We start from the raw sequence: 23,668 nt of genomic DNA on the forward strand, positions 1-23,668 counted from the left end.
CAGATTTAAAGGAGAAAGAGGCAACACCTGAAGAGAGAGAGTCAGTAACAATATCGGCTAACATGGGGACTAGATGAGAAGGTTGAGTGGTCAGAGATTTAGTGGGAATGGGATCAAGGGAGCAGGAAGTGGGTCTCGTGGACAAGATGAAGTCAGAGAGCGCATGAGGGGAGATAGTGGAGAAACTAGAAGAACCATGCAAGTTCAAGTCTAGGGCAGGGGGAACATTAGAGGAAGTTTGGCCAGGTGGGCTAGTGGAAGGGAGGGACACAGTGAAGGCAGCTGATCTTGATCTTAGTGACAAAGAAGTCCATGAACTCTTTGCACTTATTATTGGAGGCGAGGGTGGTGGGGCCAGGAGAATCATAGAAGGTTTATGGCACAGAAAGAGTCCACTTGGCCCGTCATGTTTGTGCCAGCCGAAAAACATTCCACCCATTCTAATCCCACCTTCCAGCATTTGGTCCTTAGCCCTGTACTTGAGGTGTATATCCACACTTCTTTTGAATGAGTTGAGGGTTTCTGCCTCAACTACCCTTTTCAACGTAGTGAGTTCCAGACCCCCACCACCATAAGGGTGAAAAAGCTTTTCCTCATCTCCCCTTTACTCTTTCTACCAGTCACTTTAGATCTATGCCCCCTAGTCACTGACCTCTCTGCTAAGGTAAATAGGCTTTTCATCTCCACTCTATCCAGGGCCCTCAAAATTTTGTACATTTCAATTAGATCTCCCCTCAGTCTTCTCTGTTCCAAGGAAAGCAACCCCAGCCGATCCAATCTTTCCTCATAGCTGCATTTTCCAGTCCCGGCAACATCCTGATAAATCTCCTCTGTACCCTCTCGAGTGCAAGTACATCCTTTCTGTAAAGAGGTGACCAGAACTGCACACAGTACTCAAATTGTGGTCTAACCAATGATTTATACAGTTCCAGCATAACCTCCCTGCTCTCATATTCTATACCTCGGCTAATAAAGGAAAGGATTCCATATGCCTTCTAAACCACCTTATCAACCTGTCCTTCAGGGATTATGTGGACATTTACCCCAAAGTCCCTCACTTCCTCTATACCTCTCAGTATCTTCCCATAATTTGCGTATTCCTTTGCCTTGTTTGACCTCCCCAAATGCATCACCTCACACTTCTCCAGGTTGAATTCCATTTGCCACTTTTCTGCCCATCTGACCAGATCATCAATATCTTTCTGCAGCCTACAGCTATCCTCCTCGCTATTTATCACACGGCCAATCTTTGTATCATCTGCAAACTTCTAGATCATGCCCCCTACATTTATGTCCAAATCGTTAATTCTTCTTCTTCTTCTTCTTTGGCCTCCTTGTCTCGAGAGACAATGGGTAAGTGCCTAGAGGTGGTCAGTGGTTTGTGAAGCAGTGCCTGGAGTGGCTATAAAGGCCAATTCTAGAGAGACAGACTCTTCCACAGGCGCTGCAGATAAAATTGGTTGTCGGGGCTGTTACACAGTTGGCTTTCTCCTTGCGCTTCTGTCTTTTTTCCTGCCAACTGCTAAGTCTCTTCGACTCGCCACTCTTTAGCCCCGCCTTTATGGCTGTCCACCAGCTCTGGGGATCACTGGCATCTGACTCCCACGACTTGTGGTCAATGTCACAGGACTTCATGTCAGGTTTGTAGACGTCTTTAAAGCGGAGACATGGACGGCTGGTGGGTCTGATACCAGTGACAAGCTCGCTATACAATGCATCCTTGAGGATCCTGCCATCTTCCATGCGGCTCACATGGCCAAGTCATCTCATGCGCTGCTGGCTCAGTAGGGTGTATATGCTGGGGATGTTGGCCGCCTGTATATCGTTAATATGTTAATTATATTATATATTAATATCGTTAACGTGTATATCGTTAATATGCATCACAAAAAGCAGAGGACCCAGTACTGAGCCCTGCGGAACACCACTGGAAACAGCCCTCCAGCTGCTAAAACACCCGTCAACAATTACCCTTTGTTTCCTGCCGCTAATCCAATTTTGTGTCCACCTTGCTGCATTTCCCTGGATCCTATGGCATTTTCTTTTTTTAACCAGTCTGCCATGTGGGACCTTGTCAAAACCCTTGCTAAAATCCATGTAGACTACTTGAACAGCACCCTCATCCATGTTCCTTGTTACTTCTTCAAAAGATTCAATCAAGATGGTCAGACAAGATCTTCCCTTAACAAATCGATGCTGACTGTCCTTGATTATCTGTGCCTTTCTAAGTGACAGTTTATCCTGTCTCTCAGAATAGATTCCAATAATTTGCCCACTACTGAATTTAGACTGACTGGCCTGTAATTATTCGGTCTATCCCTTGCTCTCATTTTAAACAGAGGTACAATGTTAGCAGTTCTGCAATCCTCCGGCACCACACCTGTATCCAGTGAGGACTGGAAAATGATGGTCAGGCCTTCTGTTATTTCCTCTCTTGCTTCTTTTAACAGCCTGGGGTACATTTCATCCAGTCCTGGTGATTTATCAACTTTCTAGGATGCTAATCCCATTAATACGTTCTTGCTCCCTCTGTTGATCACATCCAATACTTCACACCCCTCTTCCTGAACTACAATATCTGCATCGTTCCCAGGAGAGAGGGGTTTTCCCACAATCCAGAGTATGGGTGAATTTCCTTGCAGTTTTGGGATATATAAACACGGCAAGAAAATCATTGTGACGGTAAGGTTGGGCAGAAGATGTTTCCACCTGTTATCCACCATTAAATCGCTTCCCCTGAGTTTCCTTGTGCTTTTAAGCTCTTCCCGTGATCCAAACCCAATGCCTGCTTGCCCCCCGCCCCCCCACCCCGTGCCCCTGAGTTCTAAGCGTGCTCATGTTATTGAATGGTAACGAAGGACAATGATTTGCAGTTCCTGGTTTCCTGCTTTTACATCTATAATGCACTCAGTATAACTTAGACTGAGAGTTACAAGCTGTAACATCAGCTGAAACAGGCAAAGTGAAGAGATTCTGAGACAGAATAGTTTTAAGTGTTTGACTAGGATTTCTGCAGCTTGGAAGTACATTTGCTGATAATGCTTTGCCACTCAAACAATTCAAATCTGGTATTTCTCATTACTCCCTCTGACAAGGTCAGATCACCAGCAGCTTTTTGTCCCACACTCCCCAATCTGCAATGACAGCCTCTGAGGAGTAGGTATGGCATTGCCGATGGCTGTGCTCTGAAATGCCATTATCATGAGCAGGAACAGTACAGAATTAAGAAAAGAGGAGTCATACAGTTAAGGAGGTTGCAGCCCATTAGATATTACTTCGCACTCCTTCCCCACCACAACACATAGAATATACAGGCATCACAAGTTTTTTTTTTATTTGTTCCTGGGACGTGAGCGTCGCTGGCTAGGCCAGCATTTAATTACTCATCCCCAGTTGCCCTTGAGAAGGTAGTGGTGAGCTGCGTTGAACTGCTGCATTCCATGTGGGGTAGGTACACCTACAGTGCTGTTGGAAACAGAGTTCCAGAATTTTAACCCAGCGACAGTGAAGGAACGGCGATATAGTTCCAAGTCAGGATGGTGTGTGGCTTGGAGGGGAACTTGCAGGTGGTGGTGTTCCTATGTGACTGCTGCCCTTGTCCTTCCAGGTGGTAGAGGTTGCGGGTTTGGAAGGTGCTGTCTAAGGAGCCTTGGTGTGTTGCTGCAGTTTATCTTGTAGATGGTGCACACTGCTGCCACTGTGCATCTGTGGTGAAGGGAGTGAATGTTTGTGGATGGGGTGCCAATCAAGTGGACTGCTTTGTCCTGGATGGTGTTGAGCTTCCTGAATGTTGTTGGAGCTGCATCCATCCAGGCAAGTGGAGAGTATTCCATCACACGCCTGACTTGGAGATGGTGGACAGGCTTTGGGGAGTCAGGAGACGAGTTACTCACTGCAGGATTTCTAGCCTCTGACCTGCTCTTGTAGCCACAGTATTTATATGGCTACTCCGGTTCAGTTTCTGACCAATGGTAACACCCAGGATGTTGATAGTGGGGGATTCAGCAATCATAATGCCATTGAATGTCAAGGGGAGTTGGTTAGATTTTCTCTTGTTGGAGATGGTCATTGCCTGGCATTCGTGTGGTGCAAATGTTACTTGCCACTTACCAGCCCAAGCCTGGATATTGTCCAGGTCTTGCTGCATTTCTATACAGACTGCTTCAGTATCTGAGGAGTCGTGAATGGTGCTGAACATTGTGCAATCATCAGCGAACATCCCCACTTCTGACCTTATGATTGAAGGTAGGTCATTGATGAAGCAACTGAAGATGGTTGGGCCTAGGAAACTACCCTGCAGTGATGTTCTTGAGCTGAGATGATTGACCTCCAACAACCACAACCATCTTCCTCTGCCCTAGGTATGACTCCAACCTGTGGAGAGTTTTCCCCCAATTCCTATTGACTCCAGTTTTGCTAGGGCTCCTTGATGTCAAGGGCAGTCACTCTCACCTCAACTCTTGAGTTGAGTTCTTTTGTCCATGTTTGAACCAAGGCTGTAATGAGGTCTGGAGCTGAGTGGCCTTGGTGCAACCCAAACTGAGCATCAGTGAGCAGGTGCCGCTTGATAGCACTGTCATAGAGTCGTACAGCACAGAAACAGGCCCTTCGGCCCACCGCCTCCATGCCGACCATAATGCCTATCTATACTAATCCCACCTGCCTGCATTAATTCCATTTCCCTCAATGCCTTGCTCATTCAAGTACCTGTCCAGATGCCTTTTAAATGTTGCTACTGTTCCTGCCTCCACCACCTCCTCTGGCAGCTCATTCCAGATACCCCCTATTCTTTGTGTGAAAAATTTACCAATTTGATCCCCTTTAAACCTCCTCCTTCTCACCTTAAATCTATGCCCTCTAGTTTTAGTGAAACCTACCATGGGAAACAGACTCTGGCTATCTACCCTATCTATGCCTCTCATAATTTTATATACCTCTATCATGTCCCCTCTCAGCCTCCTTCGCTCCAGGGAAAACAGACCCAGCCTATCCAATCTCTCTTTATAACTCAAGCCCTCCAAACCAGGCAACATCCTTGTGAATCTTTTCTTCACCCTCTCTAGCTTAATCACATCTTTCCTGTAGTGCAGAGACCAGAACTACACACAGTACTCCAAGTGCGGCCTAACCAATTATGTACAACTATAACATGACGTCCCAACTCTTGTACTCAATGCCTCGGCCGATGAAGGCAAGCATGCCATACACCTTCTTCACCACCCTGTCTACCTATGTTGAAACTTTCAGGGAACTATGTACTTGCACCCTAAGGTCTCTCTGCTCAACAACACTCCCCAGGGCCCTGCCATTCACTGTATATGTTCTGTCCTAGTTTAACTTCCCAAATTACATCACTTCGCACTTGTCTGCGTCGACGACACCTTCCATCACTTTACTGATGATTGAGAGTAGACTGATGGGGCGGTAATTGGCCGAGTTGGACTTGTCCTGCTTTTTCTGTACAGGACATACCTGGGCAATTTTCCACATTGTCGAGTGGATGTCAGTGTCATAGCTGTACTGGAACAGCTTGGCTAGGGGCGCAGCAAATTCTGGAGAACAGGTCTTCAGTACTATTGCCGGAATGTTGTCAGGACTCCTAGCCTTTGTAGTATCCAGTGCCTTCAGTCATTTCTTGATATCACATGGAGTGAATCAAATTGGCTCATGACTGGCATCTGTGATGCTGGGGACTTCAGGAGGAGGCCGAGATGGATCATTAACTCGGCACTTCTGACTGAAGATTGTTGCAAATGCTTGAGCCTTGTCTTTTGCAGTGATGTGCTGGGCTCCCCCATCATTGAAGATGGGGATATTTGTGGAGCCTCCTCCTCCAGTTAGTTGTTTAATTGTCCACCACCATTCACGACAGGGAAATTCATCACCTTTGCTATCACAGCAAGACAGTACTGAGCTAGAGCCATTGAGTTTCAGCAGAACATGAAAGGTTGCAGATCTGAAACGTTAATTCTATTTCTCTCTCCACAGATGCTGCCAGACCTGATGAGTACTTCCAGCATTTTCTGTACTTTTATAGGTGTTGTACTCACAGTAGAATAAGTAATATAAATATATAGTGTCTGACACTTGTTGAAAATGCAAAGAAAATGCTTATCATCACACACTATCTACTATGCTACTTGGTATTGCAGCAAAATAAAAAGGTACCTTCAATTCATATGTCTGACATTTCCTGAACCCTATTTGGCTCTATAGCTCTTGCAAAAACAACTCAAGCCAGGTCACTTGAAAAACAAGGCGAAGCTTTGTTATCAGGTACATTGTTTTGCAACACAGCACCAAACATTTTCTTATTTGTCAGATCTTAATTTTCTTGAGAACTGGGATCTGGCATTACCTTACTGTTCTGTCCAAATAAACACTCAAATTAGCGTGGTAATAACTAGTTGCTTTTATTTCCAGACCCTCTACAATATTCTAATCAAGAAAAGCAAAATAATGCGGGAGAAGATATTGGATTGTAATTACAACAATGGGCTTACTGTGATCAAAGGGCCATCTAGTTTTCAGCAAACAATATATCATACATATTACTTATCATCAGGTGGTCCATGTTTTCTAACTGATTCTTTTGTCTGCGATTGTATCTGTAGAGTGTAAAGTTTAGCTTTAGAGCCTGGCCCCAAATATCAGATGGTTTGTAGGGGAGGGATGGATTGATCTGCATAGCTGAAGTCTGCAGTAATTGTGTATGAACATACATACGAATTAGGAGCAGGAGTCAGCTACTTGGCCCCTCGAACTTGCTCTGCCATTCAATAAGTTCATGGCTCAACTAATTACTCCACATTTCCACCTACCCCCGATAACCTTCCACCCCCTTGCTTATCAAAAATCTGTCCACCTCTGCGTTAAAAATACATTTTGAGGAAGAGAATTCCAAAGACTCACGACCCTCTGAGAGAAAAGAATTCTCCTCATCTCTGTCTTAAATGGGCGACCCCTTATTTTTAAACAGTGACCCCTAGTTCTAAATTCTCCCACAAGGGGAAACATCCTTTCCACATCCACCCTGTCACGACCCCTCAGGATCTGATATGTTTCAATCAAGTTGCCTCTTACTCTTCTAAATTCCAGTGGATACAAGCCTAGCCTGTCCAATCTTTCCTTGTAAGATAGCCCCATTCCAGGTGTTAGTCTCGTAAACCTTCTCTGTACTGCCTCCAATGCATTTACATCCTTCCTTAAAACAGTACTCCAGATGTGGTCTCACCAATGCCCTGTATTGCTGAAGCATAACCTCCCTACTTTTGTATTCAATTTCCCTCGCGATAAACGATAACATAAGATCATAAGAACTAGGAGCAGGAGTAGGCCGTCCGGCCCCTCGAGCCTGCTCCGCCATTCAATAAGATCATGGCTGATCTTTTCGTGGACTCAGATCCTCTTACCCACGCTCCCACCGTATCCCTTAATTCCTTTATTGTTCAAAAAGATATCTACCTTAGCTTTAAAGACGTTTACTGAAGAAGCGTCAACTACTTCACTGGGCAAGGAATTCCATAGATTAACAACCCTCTGGGTGAAGAAGTTCCTTCTTAATTCAGTCCTAAATCTGCTCCCTCTAATCTTGGGGCTATGCCCTCTTGTCCTAGCTTCACCTGCCAGTGGAAACATCCTCTCTACTTGTATCTTATCTATTCCCTTCATGATTTTATATGTTTCTTTAAGATCCCCCCTCATTCTTCTGAACTCTAATGAATATAATCCCAATCTACTCAGTCTCTCCTCATAAGCCTCAACTCCTCAACTCCGGAATCAACCTAGTGAACCTCCTCTGCACCCTCTCCAGTGCCAGTATATCCTTTCTCAAGTAAGGAGACCAAAACTGCACCCAGTACTCCAGGTGCGGCCTCACCAGTACCTTATACAGCTGCAACATAACCTCTCTGCTTTTAAACTCAATCCCTTTAGCAATGAAGGACAAAATTCCATTTGCCTTCCTAATTACTTGCTGTACCTGCAGACCAACCTTCTGCGATTCATGCACAAGGACACCTAGGTCCCTCTGCATAGCAGCATGCTGCAACTTTTTACTATTCAAGTAATAATCCTTTTTACTGTTACTCCTACCGAAATGAATGACTTCACATTTATTAACATTCTATTAGCTTTCCTAATTATGTGCTGTACCTGCATACTAACCTTGCAATTCATGCACTAGGACACCCAGATCCCTCTGCATCTCAGAGCTGTGCAATCTCTCACCATTTAGATAAGATGCTTATTTTTTATTCTTCCTGCCAAAGTGCACAATTTCACACTTTCCCACATTATACTCCATTTGCCAGGTCTTTGCCCACTCACTTAACCTATCTATATCCCATTGTAGCCCCCTTATGATCTCTTCACAAGTTACTTTCCTACCTATCGTTCTGTCATCAGCAAATTTCGCAACCATACCTTTGGTCCCTTCATTTAAGTCATTTATATAAATTGTAAAAAGTTGAGGCCCCAGCACAGATCCCTGTGGCACACCACTCGTTACACCTTGCCAACCAGAAAATGACCCATTTATACCGACTCTCTGTTTCCTGTTAGCTAGCCAATCTTCTATCCAGGCTAAAATGTTACCCCCTACACCATGAGCTTTTATTTTCTACAATAACCTTTGATGTGGCACCTTATCAAATGCCTTCTGGAAATCTAAGTACAATACATCCACCTTTATCCACAGCACATGTAACTCTCTAAAGAACTCCAATAAATTTTTTAAACATGATTTCCCTTTCACAAAACCATGTTGACTCTGCCTGATTACCTTGAATTTTTCTAAATGCCCTGCTATAACGTCTTTAATAATAGCTTCTAACATTTTCCTAAGAAAGTTAAGCTATCTGGCCTGTAGTTTCCTGCTTTCTGTCTCATTTTTTGAATAAAGGAGTTACATTCGCTATTTTCCAATCTAACGGAATCTTCCCCAAATCTAGGGGAATATGGTATTTGGGCAAGTTTACAAAAAGGGAAACATTTTAACAGAGCAAATGGAGAACATTACTAATAGTGTGGAAAAAATAGTCACCAAGATTCTCGTCTTGACAAAAAAATTAAATGAGCATCACGCGGATAAAATAAATGTTTAATAAAAGAACACTTTCTGAGAAAACGTTCTATCTAAATGAAATACCTGTGATTGTTAACAATGATTTAAGGATGTTCTTGGATTCTTAGATGTGCGCTCGTGTAGGCAATTAACATACTGTACTTAAGTAGATAGCCAGAGTGCAGAAAACAGGGGAGTAAAAGATCTGACTTCAACAACATGAAGCATCTTTATTTATGTTTCAATCTAAAAAAAAATACAGGCACAGAAACATTACTGTGTGGACCCTACTTTGTATCTGAGAATGACTGCAAACATCATCCTACTTATGCGTGTCACTTAGTAAAAAAAAACTGCTGAATAAAACATCCTGCTGGAACTAGCCAGCGAGAGGCAAAATACTTGTCCTGAGTGAAATGATTCCTGAGGGGTTGATTTGCTGCAAATATATAGCTGCTACTGTTTCTCACTTTGAAGTAAAACAGCATAATATAGTTTCTAATGAAAATACCCAATAAAACATTATAAATGGAAGCATTTACTAAATAACGGAGAAGCTGTGACTTATAACTGAAGAACTACCATGCTGGAACCCGCAGATAATATACCGGCAATAGACAAAGTCACCTCCTGATGGGTTTAATAGTTGGCACCACAGTCCGTGTCTTTAGACATAAACTAGTCCTACTTCATTAAATACAAAAAATTCCCAACCTATCTTGCAATTAACTGTGCAGAGCCAAGAGCTGGAATGTTAAAGGCAGATGTGTAAAACATTGATATATAACACAAAATCAATTTTATACATTTTTTTCAGGATCTGAATCAAATAATATTGGTGAGCTGAATGCTTCTGATGAACAATTAAAAGAAAGTCCGAAATCCTCACCAAGTCTTGTAAAAACAACAGATCAGCACCTGAAAAGACTGAAAAGATCCAGCTCAGGTATGTTTCACAAAAGCCTTCAGGCCACAGCAGGTTTATTCATTGTTGTTCAGATCTGTCAGTTGTACAATATCAAACCAAAATTTAAAACATCCCTTTATTTAATTAAAAAGGCATTGGGACAGATTTTGCTGTAAATGCCATTTGTTTGACTTACACTTGCCCATAGACTTTCTGAGGGCTTTTGCACAGTAAGTTGCTCACAGCCAAGCTTCCAAAGAATGCAGCATCTTCTACAAGGAATAAGGGACCTGTATGAACAGGGCAAATAACAGTGTATCCCCTTAACTAAACTGATTAAGAATTGTTAAAGAGCAGCGCAGAGTCTGAACTAAGAAATGTAAGTCAGAATATTGAAATCAATATCAAATCAGGTTACAGAAAGTGAAATAAAGAAAAGGAAAGAAATATTGGATTAAGAGGGAGAAATAAAAATGACAGAATGGTTGGACAGGCTAGGCTTGTATCCGCTGGAATTTAGAAGAGTAAGAGGCGACCTGATTGAATCATATAAGACCCTGATGGGTCTTGACAGGGTGGATGTGGAAAGGATGTTTCCCCTTGTAGGAGAATCTAGAACTAGGGGTCACTGTTTAAAAATAAAGGGTCACCCATTTAAGACAGAGATGAGGAGAATTTTTTTCTCTCAGAGGGTCGTGAGTCTTTGGAATTCTCTTCCTCAAAAGGCAGTGGAAGCAGAGTCTTTGAATACTTTTAAGGCAGAGGTAGATAGATTATTGATAAGCAAGGGGGTGAAAGGTTATCGGGGGTAGGTGGAAATGTGGAGTAATCAGTTCAGCCATGAACTTATTGAATGGCGGAGCAAGCTCGAGGGGCCAAGTGGCCTACTCCTGCTCCTACTTGTATGTTCCTAAAGAAAAAGTTTCAAAAAATTACTTTTTTAAAAAATCTCCAATAATTAAAAGTTGAACACTTGTAAAAGTTAATTTTCAGTGCCAGAGATGTTGTTTGGGAGGAATTGAAACTTACCATACCATTAAAAGGGTACTTATACTGGAATGGACAAGTTTTGAGGTGAGTTTAGCCCGTATCTATGATGTCAGTATAGAAATTTCATGTTGTTGAATACATTTCTATGGGGAGCATTATGGGGAGTTGCAGTTTTTGTGCACTTTACATAGGGGCAGTGCCTGTGAGGCTGCAACTTTAGGATTTTTATGTATGCCAGGAGTTTTGTTCATTCACGGAATGTGAGTGTTGCTGGCAAAGCCAGCATTTATCATCCATCCCTAATTGGCCTTGAGTAGGTGTTCAGATGTGCCTGCTGTCTTTGTCCTTCTAAGTTGTAGAGGTTGCAGGTGAGGAAGGTGCTGCCAAAGAAGCCTTGGTGAGTTGCTGTAGTGCATCTTGTGGATGGTACACACTGCTGCCACTGCGTACTTGGTCATGGAGGGACTGAATGTTTACAGTGGTGGATGGGGTGTTGATCCAGTGGGCTTCCTTATTCTGGATGGTGTTGAGCTTCCTCAGTGTTATTGTACCTGCACTCATCCAGGCAAGTGGACAGTATTCCATCACATTCCTGACTTGTGCTTTGTAGATGGTGGACAGACTGTGGGGAGTCAGGAAGTGAGTTACTCACTGCAGAATACACAGCCTCTGACCTGATCTAGTAGCCACAATATTTATATGGCTGGTGCAGTTAAGTTTCTGGTCAATGGTAACCCCCCAGGATGTTGATGGTGGGGGATTCAGATTGGTAAACCTGTTGAATGTCAAAGGGAGATAGTTAGAGTCTTTCTTGTTGGAATGGTCATTGTCTAGCACTTAAGAGCATAAAAGCATAAGAAATAGAGCAGGAACAGACCATATGGCCCATTGAGCTTGCTCCGCCATTCAATTAGATCATGGCTGATCTTAAGCCTCAACTCCACCTTCCCACCTGCTTGCCATATCCCTTGATTCCCTGAAAGAACAAAAATCTGTCTGTCCCAGCCTTAAATATATTCAACGATGGAGCATCCACAACCCTCTGGGTCAGAGAATTCCAAAGATTCACAACCCTTTGAGTGAAGTAATTTCTCCTCATCTCTGTCTTAAATGAACGGCCTCTTAACCTGAGACTGTGCCCCCGTGTTTTAGATTCCTCGAATAGCGGAAACAATCTCTCAATGTCTTCCCTATCCAGCCCCTTCAGAATGTTATATGTTTGTGTGGTGTGAATGTTACTTGTCACTTAACAGCCAAAGCCTGAATGTTGTCCACGTCTAGCTCCATGTGGACATGGACAGCTTCATATCTGAGGACTTGCAAATGGAATTGAACACTGTGCAATCTTCAGCGAACATCTCCACTTCTGACCTTCTGATGGTTATTGATAGAGCAGCTGAAGATGCTTGGGCCCTGAGGAACTCCTGCAGCAATATCCTGAGGCTGAGATGTTTGGCCTCCAACAACCACAACTATCTTCATTTTTGCTAGGTATCACTCCAGCCAGTGGAGTTGCCCCCTGATTCTCATTGACTTCAATTTTACTAGAGACAGTCAAGGACAATCACTCTCACCTCACCTCTGGAATTCAGCTCTTTTGCCATGGAATGAGGTCAGGAGCCAAGTGGGCCTGGGCATCAGCAATCAGGTTATTGGTGAGTATCTGCCACTTGATAGCACTGTCAACAATCACTTTGCTGATGATTGAGAATAGACGGATGGACAGTAAGTGGCTGGATTGGATTTGTCCTGCTTTCCAACTATTGTTTCTGACTTGCACATAAATAACGTCATGCCATTAGCCACACTGTCAGTTTCACAGCAAATTCCAGTCCATTGTCTTTGTCACAAAGGCTTTGAGATTCTATCATGGCATTCTTTCATGTTACTGCTCTTATAAGCATAAAATAACACTGTAAGCTTGGACGATCCTTATTCTTCAAATAGAGGTAGAATCCAGACTGGTACCTTGTTGCTACAGTGAGTAAGAGGTAACCCACATGCTGTTTTTGTTGAAGATGGGATGCTTCCTTAGCAGAATAATTGCTGTTAAATTTCTTCTTGGTGGGATCTACTGCGCCAATGCTTGCTTTTTCTATCTCTCCGTACTGCTGGCTTGTACATCTGGTGAGATTTCTGGGTGAGCCTAGGAATGCTCCAACACACAACCAAACTAAAATTTATGGTGAAGAGGGACACAGGCTGAAGAGGCCTGCTCCCCTTCTGTTGAAATTTGCCTTGGCTGCATAAAAATGGGGCCTAATTCTGCTGGCTAGGTTCTGCCCCAACCTGGGTTCACTGCACTGTCCTCATGCCTGAAATCGGCCCCAAGAAAGAGTGGAATTTTTGGGCTAAATGTTTTTAATGTACCGTACCTTACGTTATAAACCTTTTTATTCACTAAGATTGTAAACTACAGTGACAGGCAGCTTGAATTTCCCTGTACCTCCACGTGCTGCTGGATTGTCTCTCTACTGTCATCTAACCTCGATAGCTAATAACCAAGAGCCACTTCCTACCAACCGAGGCCCCTCATGTTCCGATGAAGGGTCACTGACCCGAAACATTAGCTCTGCTTCTCTTTCCACAGATGATGCCAGACCTGCTGAGTGGTTCCAGCATTTCTTGTTTTTATTACCCCTCATGTTGCTGCCTGTTTTTAAATACCCTCTAAGTACAGTTTAGTGTATTGTGTAATGCAAGAGTTGCAGAATTTTGTAACAATCAGATTTTAGAAAGCACCAATTGAATAATAATATGGGAGCTGTACAGAAGTGAGATATGCATTACATTCTGGTCCTGTCCAGCACCTAAATAATCATTGAAGTGAAATGTAATTTTGTAAATATTATTTAAAGCTCTTGAATTGAGCCTAACATCAGTGGTTGGAAAATGTTTAGAGAAAATAATCTGGGATAAAATTAATCGGCACATGGAAAAATATGGGTAAATAAATGAAAACTAGCATTTTTTTGTTAAAGTTAAATTGTATTTGGCTAGCATAGTTGAGATCTTTGATGAAGTAACAGAAAGGCTGGATGATGTAGTGTGATTGATGTTGTGTATACAGTCTTTCAAATTGTGTTTGATATATTCCACAGAAGAGGAAATAGTGCCAAAGGACTAGTGGCAAGCTAATGCTACATACAAAAAAGGAGATAGGATAAAACCTGGGAACTGTAGAGCAGTCAGCTTAACGTCAGTGATAGGAAAGGTACTGGAATCTTTAGTAAAAGAAATGGCAGACAAGTAAGACAGGAAATATAATGAAACGAAGTCAACATGGATTACAAAAGGCTAATTCATGCTTAACTAACCTAATAGAAATTTTTGAAGAGGTAATTAAAAGAATTGACAAGAGTAATATAATAGTTGTCATATTTGATAAGATACCACACAGTATGCTCATGTCAAAGTGGGCCGGGATTTTATCTGCTTTGGTCTCTTCCCCTATGGTGATCATACAATGACCCAGGATGACATTATTCCATTTTTGACGTTTTCACTTCACACCCTCTTTGTTTCAGAAGAACCCATTCAAATCGGGAAGGTTTCAGGATGGGCGTAGGATGGGTGCAATTGACACCTGTTAGCTTTGAAGGTATTCCTTTGTCCCTGTCAGACAGTTTAAATATACAAAGGCCAAGTCCTTTACCTTCAGCGGCCAGTTTGGAGCACATTGTTCACTTTTTAAAAGAAAAGGTCTATTTTTTAAAAATTAAAGTCAGTTTTTATAACTCTTCAGTTTTAGTCCATACCTTTTTATTGTCGCACTTCTTGCATGCCTGATACCTCCCCCAAAAGGGAAGAAAAAATGAAATTCCTCGGATTTCAATTTTTAATGTTTGCTGGGGTTAGAAATAAGGAAAGGAAGAAGTAAGAAGGTTTCAGGGTCACTCCATTTCAGATGTGGCCCCATATCTCAATCTCACAACTGCTACAGCTGGCATTGTCTATAACAGCCAGTTCTGGTTCAAGCTTAAGTTTTTTCATCATCCTTCCTTTGGATGAGGTATCCTTAAAAATTGCATTTCTTTTGTTTACATGTTGTCACATGTAGTTGCAGTTTCTCTAGCATCAGTTTATAGTACTTTGGAAACGTTAATCTCAATAAGCAAATGGTTATTGGTGAAGATTGTAGTATGCAAATTTCCGCTACTGCTGGTGACAAGTTTCCCTGTCTATACAAGCTTTAACCCATTGACTGCTGTTTCCACAACACATGGGTTTAACAATTCAGGTTCTGGTGCATTGATAGTTCTTATCTCGAGGCTGATAGTGGGTGATAAATTGTTTTGTAGCCCCTGTGAGGCAACTGGGATTTCCTCCTGCCCCTTGTTCTTGCTGAGATCTGAATCTAAATATTTTGGTTTGATTAGCTTTGGATTTGGAATCTGATTGTTTGATTCTTCAGTGAGCAGAGGATATGTTTTTCCCTAATCTGCCCCCATGTCCTTTGGGACACTACTGCTCACAGGTGGTTGTCCAGCTTGCATTACACTCCCTTGGGAAACTTCAACTAGGTAAGACATGTCCCTTACTCTCAGCTTACCTATTTGGGAACTTTACTAACTAACTATATCTCTGGTGCTTTTCATTCAAACTTTGCTGCTTTTTTGTTAGCTCCTTTAAATTTTCCTGGCTCTATCTTGACCTCTTTAAATTTTTTGTCCCTGTCTTGGCCTTTTTAAATTCCACTGGCTCTATCACCCCCTGTAGGATTTGTGGGACTTCCACAGCCCTCCACAGTTGTACAGAGTTTTGTTTGTTCCCCTCAGTTTCTCCACTCTCCATGAACTGTTCTGGACCCTCTAGGTGTAAAACTGTGCTTTCTGTCATGTCATTGCCCAGCAATAGGTCTACCCCCTGCATGGGTAAGCTTGGAATGATCCCGGTCATCAGTACCCCTGTGACCAACTTACTCTGTAAGTAAACTTTAACCAAGGGAACCTTCAAGCATTTGCCAGTTAGCTCTTTTACCAATACTGTGGTATTTGTTCTGCTTTCGGGTGGCATTTTTGGAAAGACTGCCAGTCTGGTTTGAAAACAACTCGTATCCCTGACGATGGTTATTTCCTTGCCTGGTGCCTGGGATACAAAAGGAGTCATTTCTTCTTTATGTAAAAAGTTCTGGTATGTGCTCTGTTCTTAACTTATATTAGAACAGTGGGCATAAACGGGGCATTTTCAAGTTGTAAGGTGGTAAATAGTGGAGAGATGCAAGGATCAGTGCTGGGGCCTGACTAAGTCATAATGACTTAGATGAAGAGACAGAGAGTAATGTATCTGAGTTTGCTGCTGATACAAAGGTCGGTGGAAAGGTAAGCTGTGGAGAGGACACAGAGAGGCTGCAAAGAGATATAGACAGGTTAAATGAGTGGGCAACACGATGCCAGATGGAGTATAATGTAGCAAAGTGTGAAGTTATGCACTTTGGTCATAAGAATAGTAAAGCAGTATATTTTTTAAAAGGTGTGAAAATTGTAAATGTTGATGTTCAAAGAGACTTGGGTGTGCCTTGGTCCTTATACTAACTGGGATGTTATTTTTAAATTCTTCCAGCAACATCACTTCTCTCAAATTTTCATATGAGGGTTCTAGCTTGAAAAATTGTATCCAGCGATCAAAAGCCATATGTTGAATTCTTTCGAATTCACTGTAAGTCTGGGTTGGCCTCTGGATGTGTCTGAATTTCTGTCTATATGCTTTGGGTACTAGTGCACATGTATTTAGAATTGCAGTTTTAGTCTGTTCATAGTCAGGGGAACTTTTTTCTGATAACAGGGAATAAACTTCATGAGCCCAACCCACGAACCCGCCTTGTAAGAGGGGAGTCCAAAATGCTTGCATCCATTTTAGCCTGGTAGCTATTTTCTCAAATGAGATAAAATATGACTCAACCTCCTCCTCATTAAATTTTGGCACCAGTCTTGAGTGTCTCAAAGGTTTGTTCTGAATTGGGTAAGGTTTGAGTGGCTGGTGGCATTTTCATCTTGCTCTTGTAGCCTTTCTAACTCAAACTGTTTTCCCTCTTTTTCTTCTTTTTCCTTCTGATACTCTTATCTTCATTTTCCTTTTGAAATTGCATCTGCTTTCTTTTCAACTGTAACTGTATTTCTTCCCTTTTCATCTGCAACTGAATTCTAGCCAAAATTATTTTTTCAGACTCTGATTCTATGCTTTCTTCTTCTAGTTCGGGGGTAAGTTTAAAATGGTTGGCTAGCCACATTGCCAGTTCAGGTTTCTTGGCTTTTTGTTTGAAAGTGATTTCCACTTCTGCAGGTAAGCTTTTTAAATCTTCAATACTTAATTTGTTTATCCTGGGATATCTGTCCTTGCTCTACAAACTCTTTAGCATTAAATGTGGCCATATCTTTTGTTTCTAGCACCATAGAGAAAAAAAACAGAAAAATACAAGAAAACCTGTTTGTATATTTTTCCACAGTTTCAAAGGTCAATTTTCCTCCTGTTTTCCAAATCTCTCACTTATCTATCAATTCAGATCCTGGCTTCAAGCTCCCAATTTGTTATGGCCACATGGTGAGGGGTTTGGATGGTTCCCACTGTTTAATTCCCATCTGACTACAGCAAGTGATTTTTGTTATTAGCATTTAATCCCTTTGTGTTTTATTTGTCAAATAAACAGACGACAGGTTTTCTTGTAGGTTTAAAACAGAAAATCAATTATTTGTTGATCAATATGCCTTAACACGAAATTGTCGTAACCGTATCCAGTCATACATTCGCTCGTGCGTGCGCACACACACACACAAGGAGACAGATTGAGAGGAAAAGGGGTAAGTAATGGTAAGTGGAGGGTAGGTTTCGGGGTGTCACAGTAAACCTGTTGAATTCTCTCAGAAGTCAAGTTCTTGTTGGTTGCAGGCCTGAGGTGTTTGTAGGTTTATCTCGGTTGAAAGTTCAGTTGAAGACAGTGGATCACTCCTAGTTCACTACTGTGTAAGTATAGATGCAGAATTCTACAGCAGGGCACAGTCCTTCTGGCTGCTGGATTTCTCCCAGCCCTTCTTGCTGGAAAAGCTGTTTGGTGATGCATCTTTCTGGATGTCTCTCTCTTCGAGGAATGCCCTTTTAAGGTAAAACGTTTGTCACGTCATCTTCAGGTAGGAGACACTTTGGTCTCTCCCCCATGGGGATCATACAATGGCCCAGGATGAGATTACTCCGTTTTTGATGTTTTCACTTCACACCTTCTTTGTTTCAGAAGAACCCAGTCAATTCAGGAAGGCTTCAGGATGGGTGTAGGATGAGTACAATTGACACAATGGGTACAATTTGTCCCTGTCAGACAGTTTGAATATACAACGGCCAAGTTCTTTACCTTCGGTGGCTATTTTGGAGCACATTGTGCACTTTTTAAAGAAAAGGTCAATTTTTCAAAGATAAAGTCAATTTTTGTAGCTCTTCAGTTTTAGTCCATAATTTTTCATCGTCACACTTCTTATACGCGTGACAGAGCTCTTCAAAATTATGAATCAGTTGGGCAGGATAGATATGGAGAAAATATTTCCACTAGTGGGAGAATCCAAATCTAGGGGCCATGAAAACAAGTTAATAAATCCAGTAGGGAAATAAGAAGGAATATCTTTACTCAGAGAGTGGTTAGAATGTGGAACTCACTACCATAGGACATGGTTGACAAAAATAGCTTATATGCTTTCAAAAGGAAACTGGATGAACACATGAGAGAAAAGGGAATAGAAAGATATACTGAAAGGCTGAGATAAGGTAGAGAGAATGGGAGGAGACTTGTGGCGAGCGTAAACACTAGAGTGGTGCCAGAGGACTGGAGGATGGCTAACATTGTGCCATAGTTTAAAAAAGGAGGAAGGGATAGCCCAAGTAATTACAGGCCAGTCATCTTAACCTCCATGGCAGGCAAATTATTGGAGAAAAGAGACAGTATAAATTGTCATTTAGAGAAGCATGGATTAATCAAGGACAGTCAGCATGGATTTGTTAAGGAAAAGTCATGTCTGACTAACTTGCTCGAATCTTTTGAGGAGGTAACAAGGAGGATTGATGAGAGTAGCACACTTGATGTAGTCTACATAGATTTTAGCAGGACTTTTGACAATGTCCCACATTGACAGACTGGTCAGAAAATTAAAAGCTGATAGGATCGAAGGGCAAATGGCAAGGTGGATCCAAAATTGGTTCAATGGCAGGAAGCAAAGGCTTATGGTTGACAGGTGATTTTGTAGTTGAAAGACTGTTTCAACTGGGGTCTGCAGCACTCAGTACTGGTTCCCCCACTGTGTGTAGTATATATTAATGATTTAGACTTACATGAAGGGGAATGATTTAGAAGTTTGCAGATCATATAAAAATTGCCTATGTAGTTGATAGTGAGGAAGAAAGGTGTCGATTACAGGAAGATAGCAATAGATTGGTCAGGTGGGCAGAAAACTGGCAATGGAATTCAATCTGGAGAAGTGTGAGGTAATGCATTTGGGGAGGACAAATAAGGCAAGGGAATACACAATAAATGGTAGGATTCTGATAAGTGCACAGGCACAGAGGGACCTTGGAGTGTATGTCTACAGATCCCTGAAGGTAGCAGGACAGAAAATAAGATGGTCAAGAAGGTATACGGGATACTTTCCTTTATTGGCTGAGGCCCAGAGTATAATAGTGGGGAGGTTATGCTGGAATTGTATAACACACTAGTTAGACTGAAGCTAGAGTACCACACACACTTCTGGTCACCACATTACAGGAAGGATGTGATCACAGTAGAAATTTATGAGGATGTTGCCAGGAATGGAGAATTTTAGTTACGAGGAAAGATTGGATAGGCTGGGATTGTTTTCTTTGGAACAGAGGAGGCTGAGGGGAGATTTAATTGAGGCATATAAAATTATGAGGAGCCCAGACAGAGTAGATAGGAAGGTCCTATTTTCATTAGCAGACGGGGCAATAACCAGGGGGCACAGATCTTGCTAGTCTAATCTCTTATCATGTCTCTTTCCTTATCAATTTCTTGCCATTGCTGAATGCGAAAATGCTCCCAATCCTCAGGCTTACCATTCTTTTTGGAAACATTGTCAGCGTCTTCCTTTGATCTAATAATACCTTTAACTTCTCTTATTAGCTACGGTAGGACCACTTTTTCTGTGGGGTTTTTGTACCTTCATAGCCATACAGCAAGGTGCAGGACCATGTTGGGAAGCCATCCCAATCCTGACTAGTCCCCCCACTCCTGACTGCTTCTGATCCGGCCACGGGGGTGGGTGGAGCTGTTAATGCCCAAAGTGTTCAGGAAACTCTCTCCCTCCCTATGACGTCCGCAGCTCAGGCTCCAACCCAACAACTCTCAGCCGAAGTTCCTCGAGCTGCTCAGGCCAGTGTTGTTCTGGCGGTGAAGAGAAATATAAGAACAGAAACATTATGCATGTAAAATGCTTCTTCAAAAGATAGGAATTTAGTATAACTGTGAACAGTTGTTGTCATTCTTTCATCAAGCTAGTTAGTATTGTTTTTACTGTTAATATAGATCTGTTATATTATTGTTAGTTGATGGATGTGACTCTCTACTGTTTTTTGTAGATGGGAGAAAGGTCCTTTGGAGGCAAAGGATAAATCTCAATGCTGAAATAAATAGTAGAAAGAGAACAAGCAAGTTAACATTTCGACTGCAAATTCTTCATCAAAACTAAGTTCTAATGAAAAGTTTCACACACTGGAATTATTAGCTTGCTTGTTTGCCCCATTAATGCTGCTTGATGTGCTAAGTGTTTCCAGTATTCTCTGATTTTGTTTCAATTTTCCAACATCTGTAGTATTTTACTTTTTATTAATAACAAAACAGTACTCCTGTTGTTATCCTGGCCATGTTATGAAAGCTCATCTAGATTTCAACATGAGTTATTTTTCATTCGTTCATGGGATATAGGTGTCACTGGCTAGGCCAGCATTTATTGCCCATCCCTAATTGCCCTTGAACTGAGTGGCTTGCTCAGTCATTTCAGAGTTAACCACATTGCAATGGGTCTGGAGTCACATGTTGGCCAGACCAGGTAAGGACAGCCGATTTCCTTGTCTAAAGCACATTAGTGAACCAGATGGGTTTTTACAACAATCGACAATGGCTTCATGATCACCATGAGACTAGCTTTTTGATTCCAGATTTATTAATTGTATTCAAATTTCACCATCTGCCATCGTGGGATTCCGCAAAAGGTGGTCTAATTTTAACAAAATGCTTTGAAGATTAAAAAAACAGTTAAATTCATAAACATCCGCACATAGATTGTTGTAGTATGCGAGACCCATGGCTGTGGCAGTACTTGTCATAGTCAGAAAAATTTGCTGTGAGATATTCAATTTTATCCAACCAAAAATAAATTATGGAATCACAGGACAGGAGTAAGTTCAGAGAGATATGGCACCAGATTCACCCCATCTGTCTCACGCCCAGTCCTTCTCCCTGATATTGGCCCAAGTTCATTCTTATTTTGGGGGCCGAAAGCCAGTTAAAATGGCTTCTTTTCTAATTTACAGGCTCTAAGTTGGACCTGTGAGTTGGACAGGAAGCCATTTACACTAGTTTCACAGTGTTAAAATTAAGCATCTTGAATTTCCTACTGAAATTTTCTGTTACCACCACCAAGTCCCCAGGGAGATGATTGTAATATATCTGAGAGCCAGTGGTGCTGCAGCCCCATATTTGTTGTATTTATGCTTGCACCATACTAGGAGTAAGTTGAAAATGAAAATATAAGGTACAGTGGTTGCCAGGATCAGCTGACCCTGGCAAAATCGAGGGATATTTGAACTTGAGAACTCTACATGTGACTGTGAAGGTCATAATCACACATGCACCTTCTGTGGCAGCTAGTCGTCTATGCCAGTCACAGGGAATCCACCCAGGGTGTGCCGATTTGGACATACATTCATCAGATGGCTGACGCACTTTTCCACTGAGCTGGGAACCTCATCTGTTTTGACATTACAATAAGACAGCAGTAGTCAACCTCTGCCACAACTACCTTAACTACTTCTTCCCCATGTTCAAATAAAGGACAAATCCTTCAATCCAGTAACCATCCCAGAGCATCACAACACACCAGGCACCTTTGGCCCAACACAATCATGCCAATAACAATCACTTGATTGAATATATCGCTGCAAAAAAAAAATATATAAAATATGTGCACACTTTCCTGTTATGACTACTATCTCTATGAATAACAAAACACTGCCAGGAACGGTGGTGGAGGCAGAAACCCTCAACTTTTTAAAAAGGTACCGGGGCATGCACCTGAAGTGATGTAACTTGCAAGGTTATGGACCAGGTGCTGGAAGGTGGGATGAGATTGTTTTTTTGGCTGGCATGGACACAACGGGCTGAATGGCCTCCTCTTGTGCCGTAATTTTTTATGGTTCTATGGTTCTAATACAACCACGTCCAAAGTAACTGTAAGTCAAATTACTCTTTCCTCACACTGCACTTTCCCTGGGTAGTGTCCTAGGCCCAACCATCTTCAGCTGCTTCATCAATGACCTTCCTTCAATCATAAGGTCAGAAGTGGGGATGTTCGCTGATGATTGCACAATGTTCAGCATCATTCGTGACTCCTCAGATACTGAAGCAGCCCGTGTAGAAATGCAGCAAGTCCTGGACAATATCCACGCTTGGGCTGATAAGTGGCAAGTAACATTCGCGCCACACAAGTGCCAGGCAATGACCATCTCCAACAAGAGAGAATCTAACCATCTCCCCTTGACATTCAACGGCATTACCATCGCTGAATCCCCCCCTATCAACATCCTAGGGGCTACTATTGACCAGAAACTGAACTGGAGTAGCCATATAAATACCGTGGCTACAAGAGCAGGTCAGAGGCTGGGAATCCTGCGGTGAGTAACTCACCTCCTGACTCCCCAAAGCCTGTCCACCATCTACAAGGCACAAGTCAGGAGTGTGATGGAATACTCTCCACTTGCCTGGATGGGTGCAGCTTCAACAACACTCAAGAAGCCTGACACCATCCAGAACAAAGCAGTCCGCTTGATTGGCACCCCATCTACAAACATTCACTCCCTCCACCACCTATGCACAGTGGCAGCAGTGTGTACCATCTACAAGATGCACTGCAACAATGCACCAAGGCTCCTTAGACACCACCTTCCAAACCCGCGACCTCTACCAACTAGAAGGACAAGGGCAGCAAATACATAGGAACAGCACCACCTGCAAGTTCCCCTCCAAGTCACACACCATCCTGACTTGTAACTATATCACCATTCCTTCACTGTCGCTGGGTCAAAATCCTGGAACTCCCTTCCTAACAGCGCTGTGGGTATACCTACCCCAAATGGACTGCAGTGGTTCAAGAAGGTAGCTCACCACCACCTTCTCAAGGGCAATTAGGGATGGGCAATAAATGATGGCCTGGCCAGTGGCTCCCACATCCCATGAATTAATTAAAAAAAAACAAATATGTCTATTTTTCTTCTATGTTATCACTTCTCAAAGGTGCAAACTGAGGACAAGTAACATGCAGTACAGCAAGTAGTCAGGATAGCAAATGGTATGTTCACCTTTATTACAAAAGGATTGGAGCAAAGGGCTGCAAAATTGGACAGGCCCCAAAAACAGACATGGGCATCACATTGCATAATTAACCTGCGCCGTTGTTTCTGATGTAGGCAGTGTGCAAACTTCACGCTGCCTAATAATT

The 23,668-nt window shown here is 42.3% G+C and overlaps 1 protein-coding gene across 1 annotated transcript in view; it reads left to right on the plus strand.

Moving 5' to 3' along the window:
- LOC137369570 (putative Polycomb group protein ASXL3) overlaps positions 1-23,668 on the plus strand; it is a 412,154-nt gene that overhangs the window by 235,459 nt on the left and 153,027 nt on the right. The window contains exon 7 of the mRNA XM_068030859.1: positions 9,882-10,010. Coding sequence (XP_067886960.1) covers positions 9,882-10,010 — 129 coding nt within the window. The remainder of the gene's footprint in view (positions 1-9,881; positions 10,011-23,668) is intronic.

This window comes from Heterodontus francisci, chromosome 5 (assembly GCF_036365525.1).
Source record: "Heterodontus francisci isolate sHetFra1 chromosome 5, sHetFra1.hap1, whole genome shotgun sequence".
NCBI lineage: Eukaryota > Metazoa > Chordata > Chondrichthyes > Heterodontiformes > Heterodontidae > Heterodontus > Heterodontus francisci.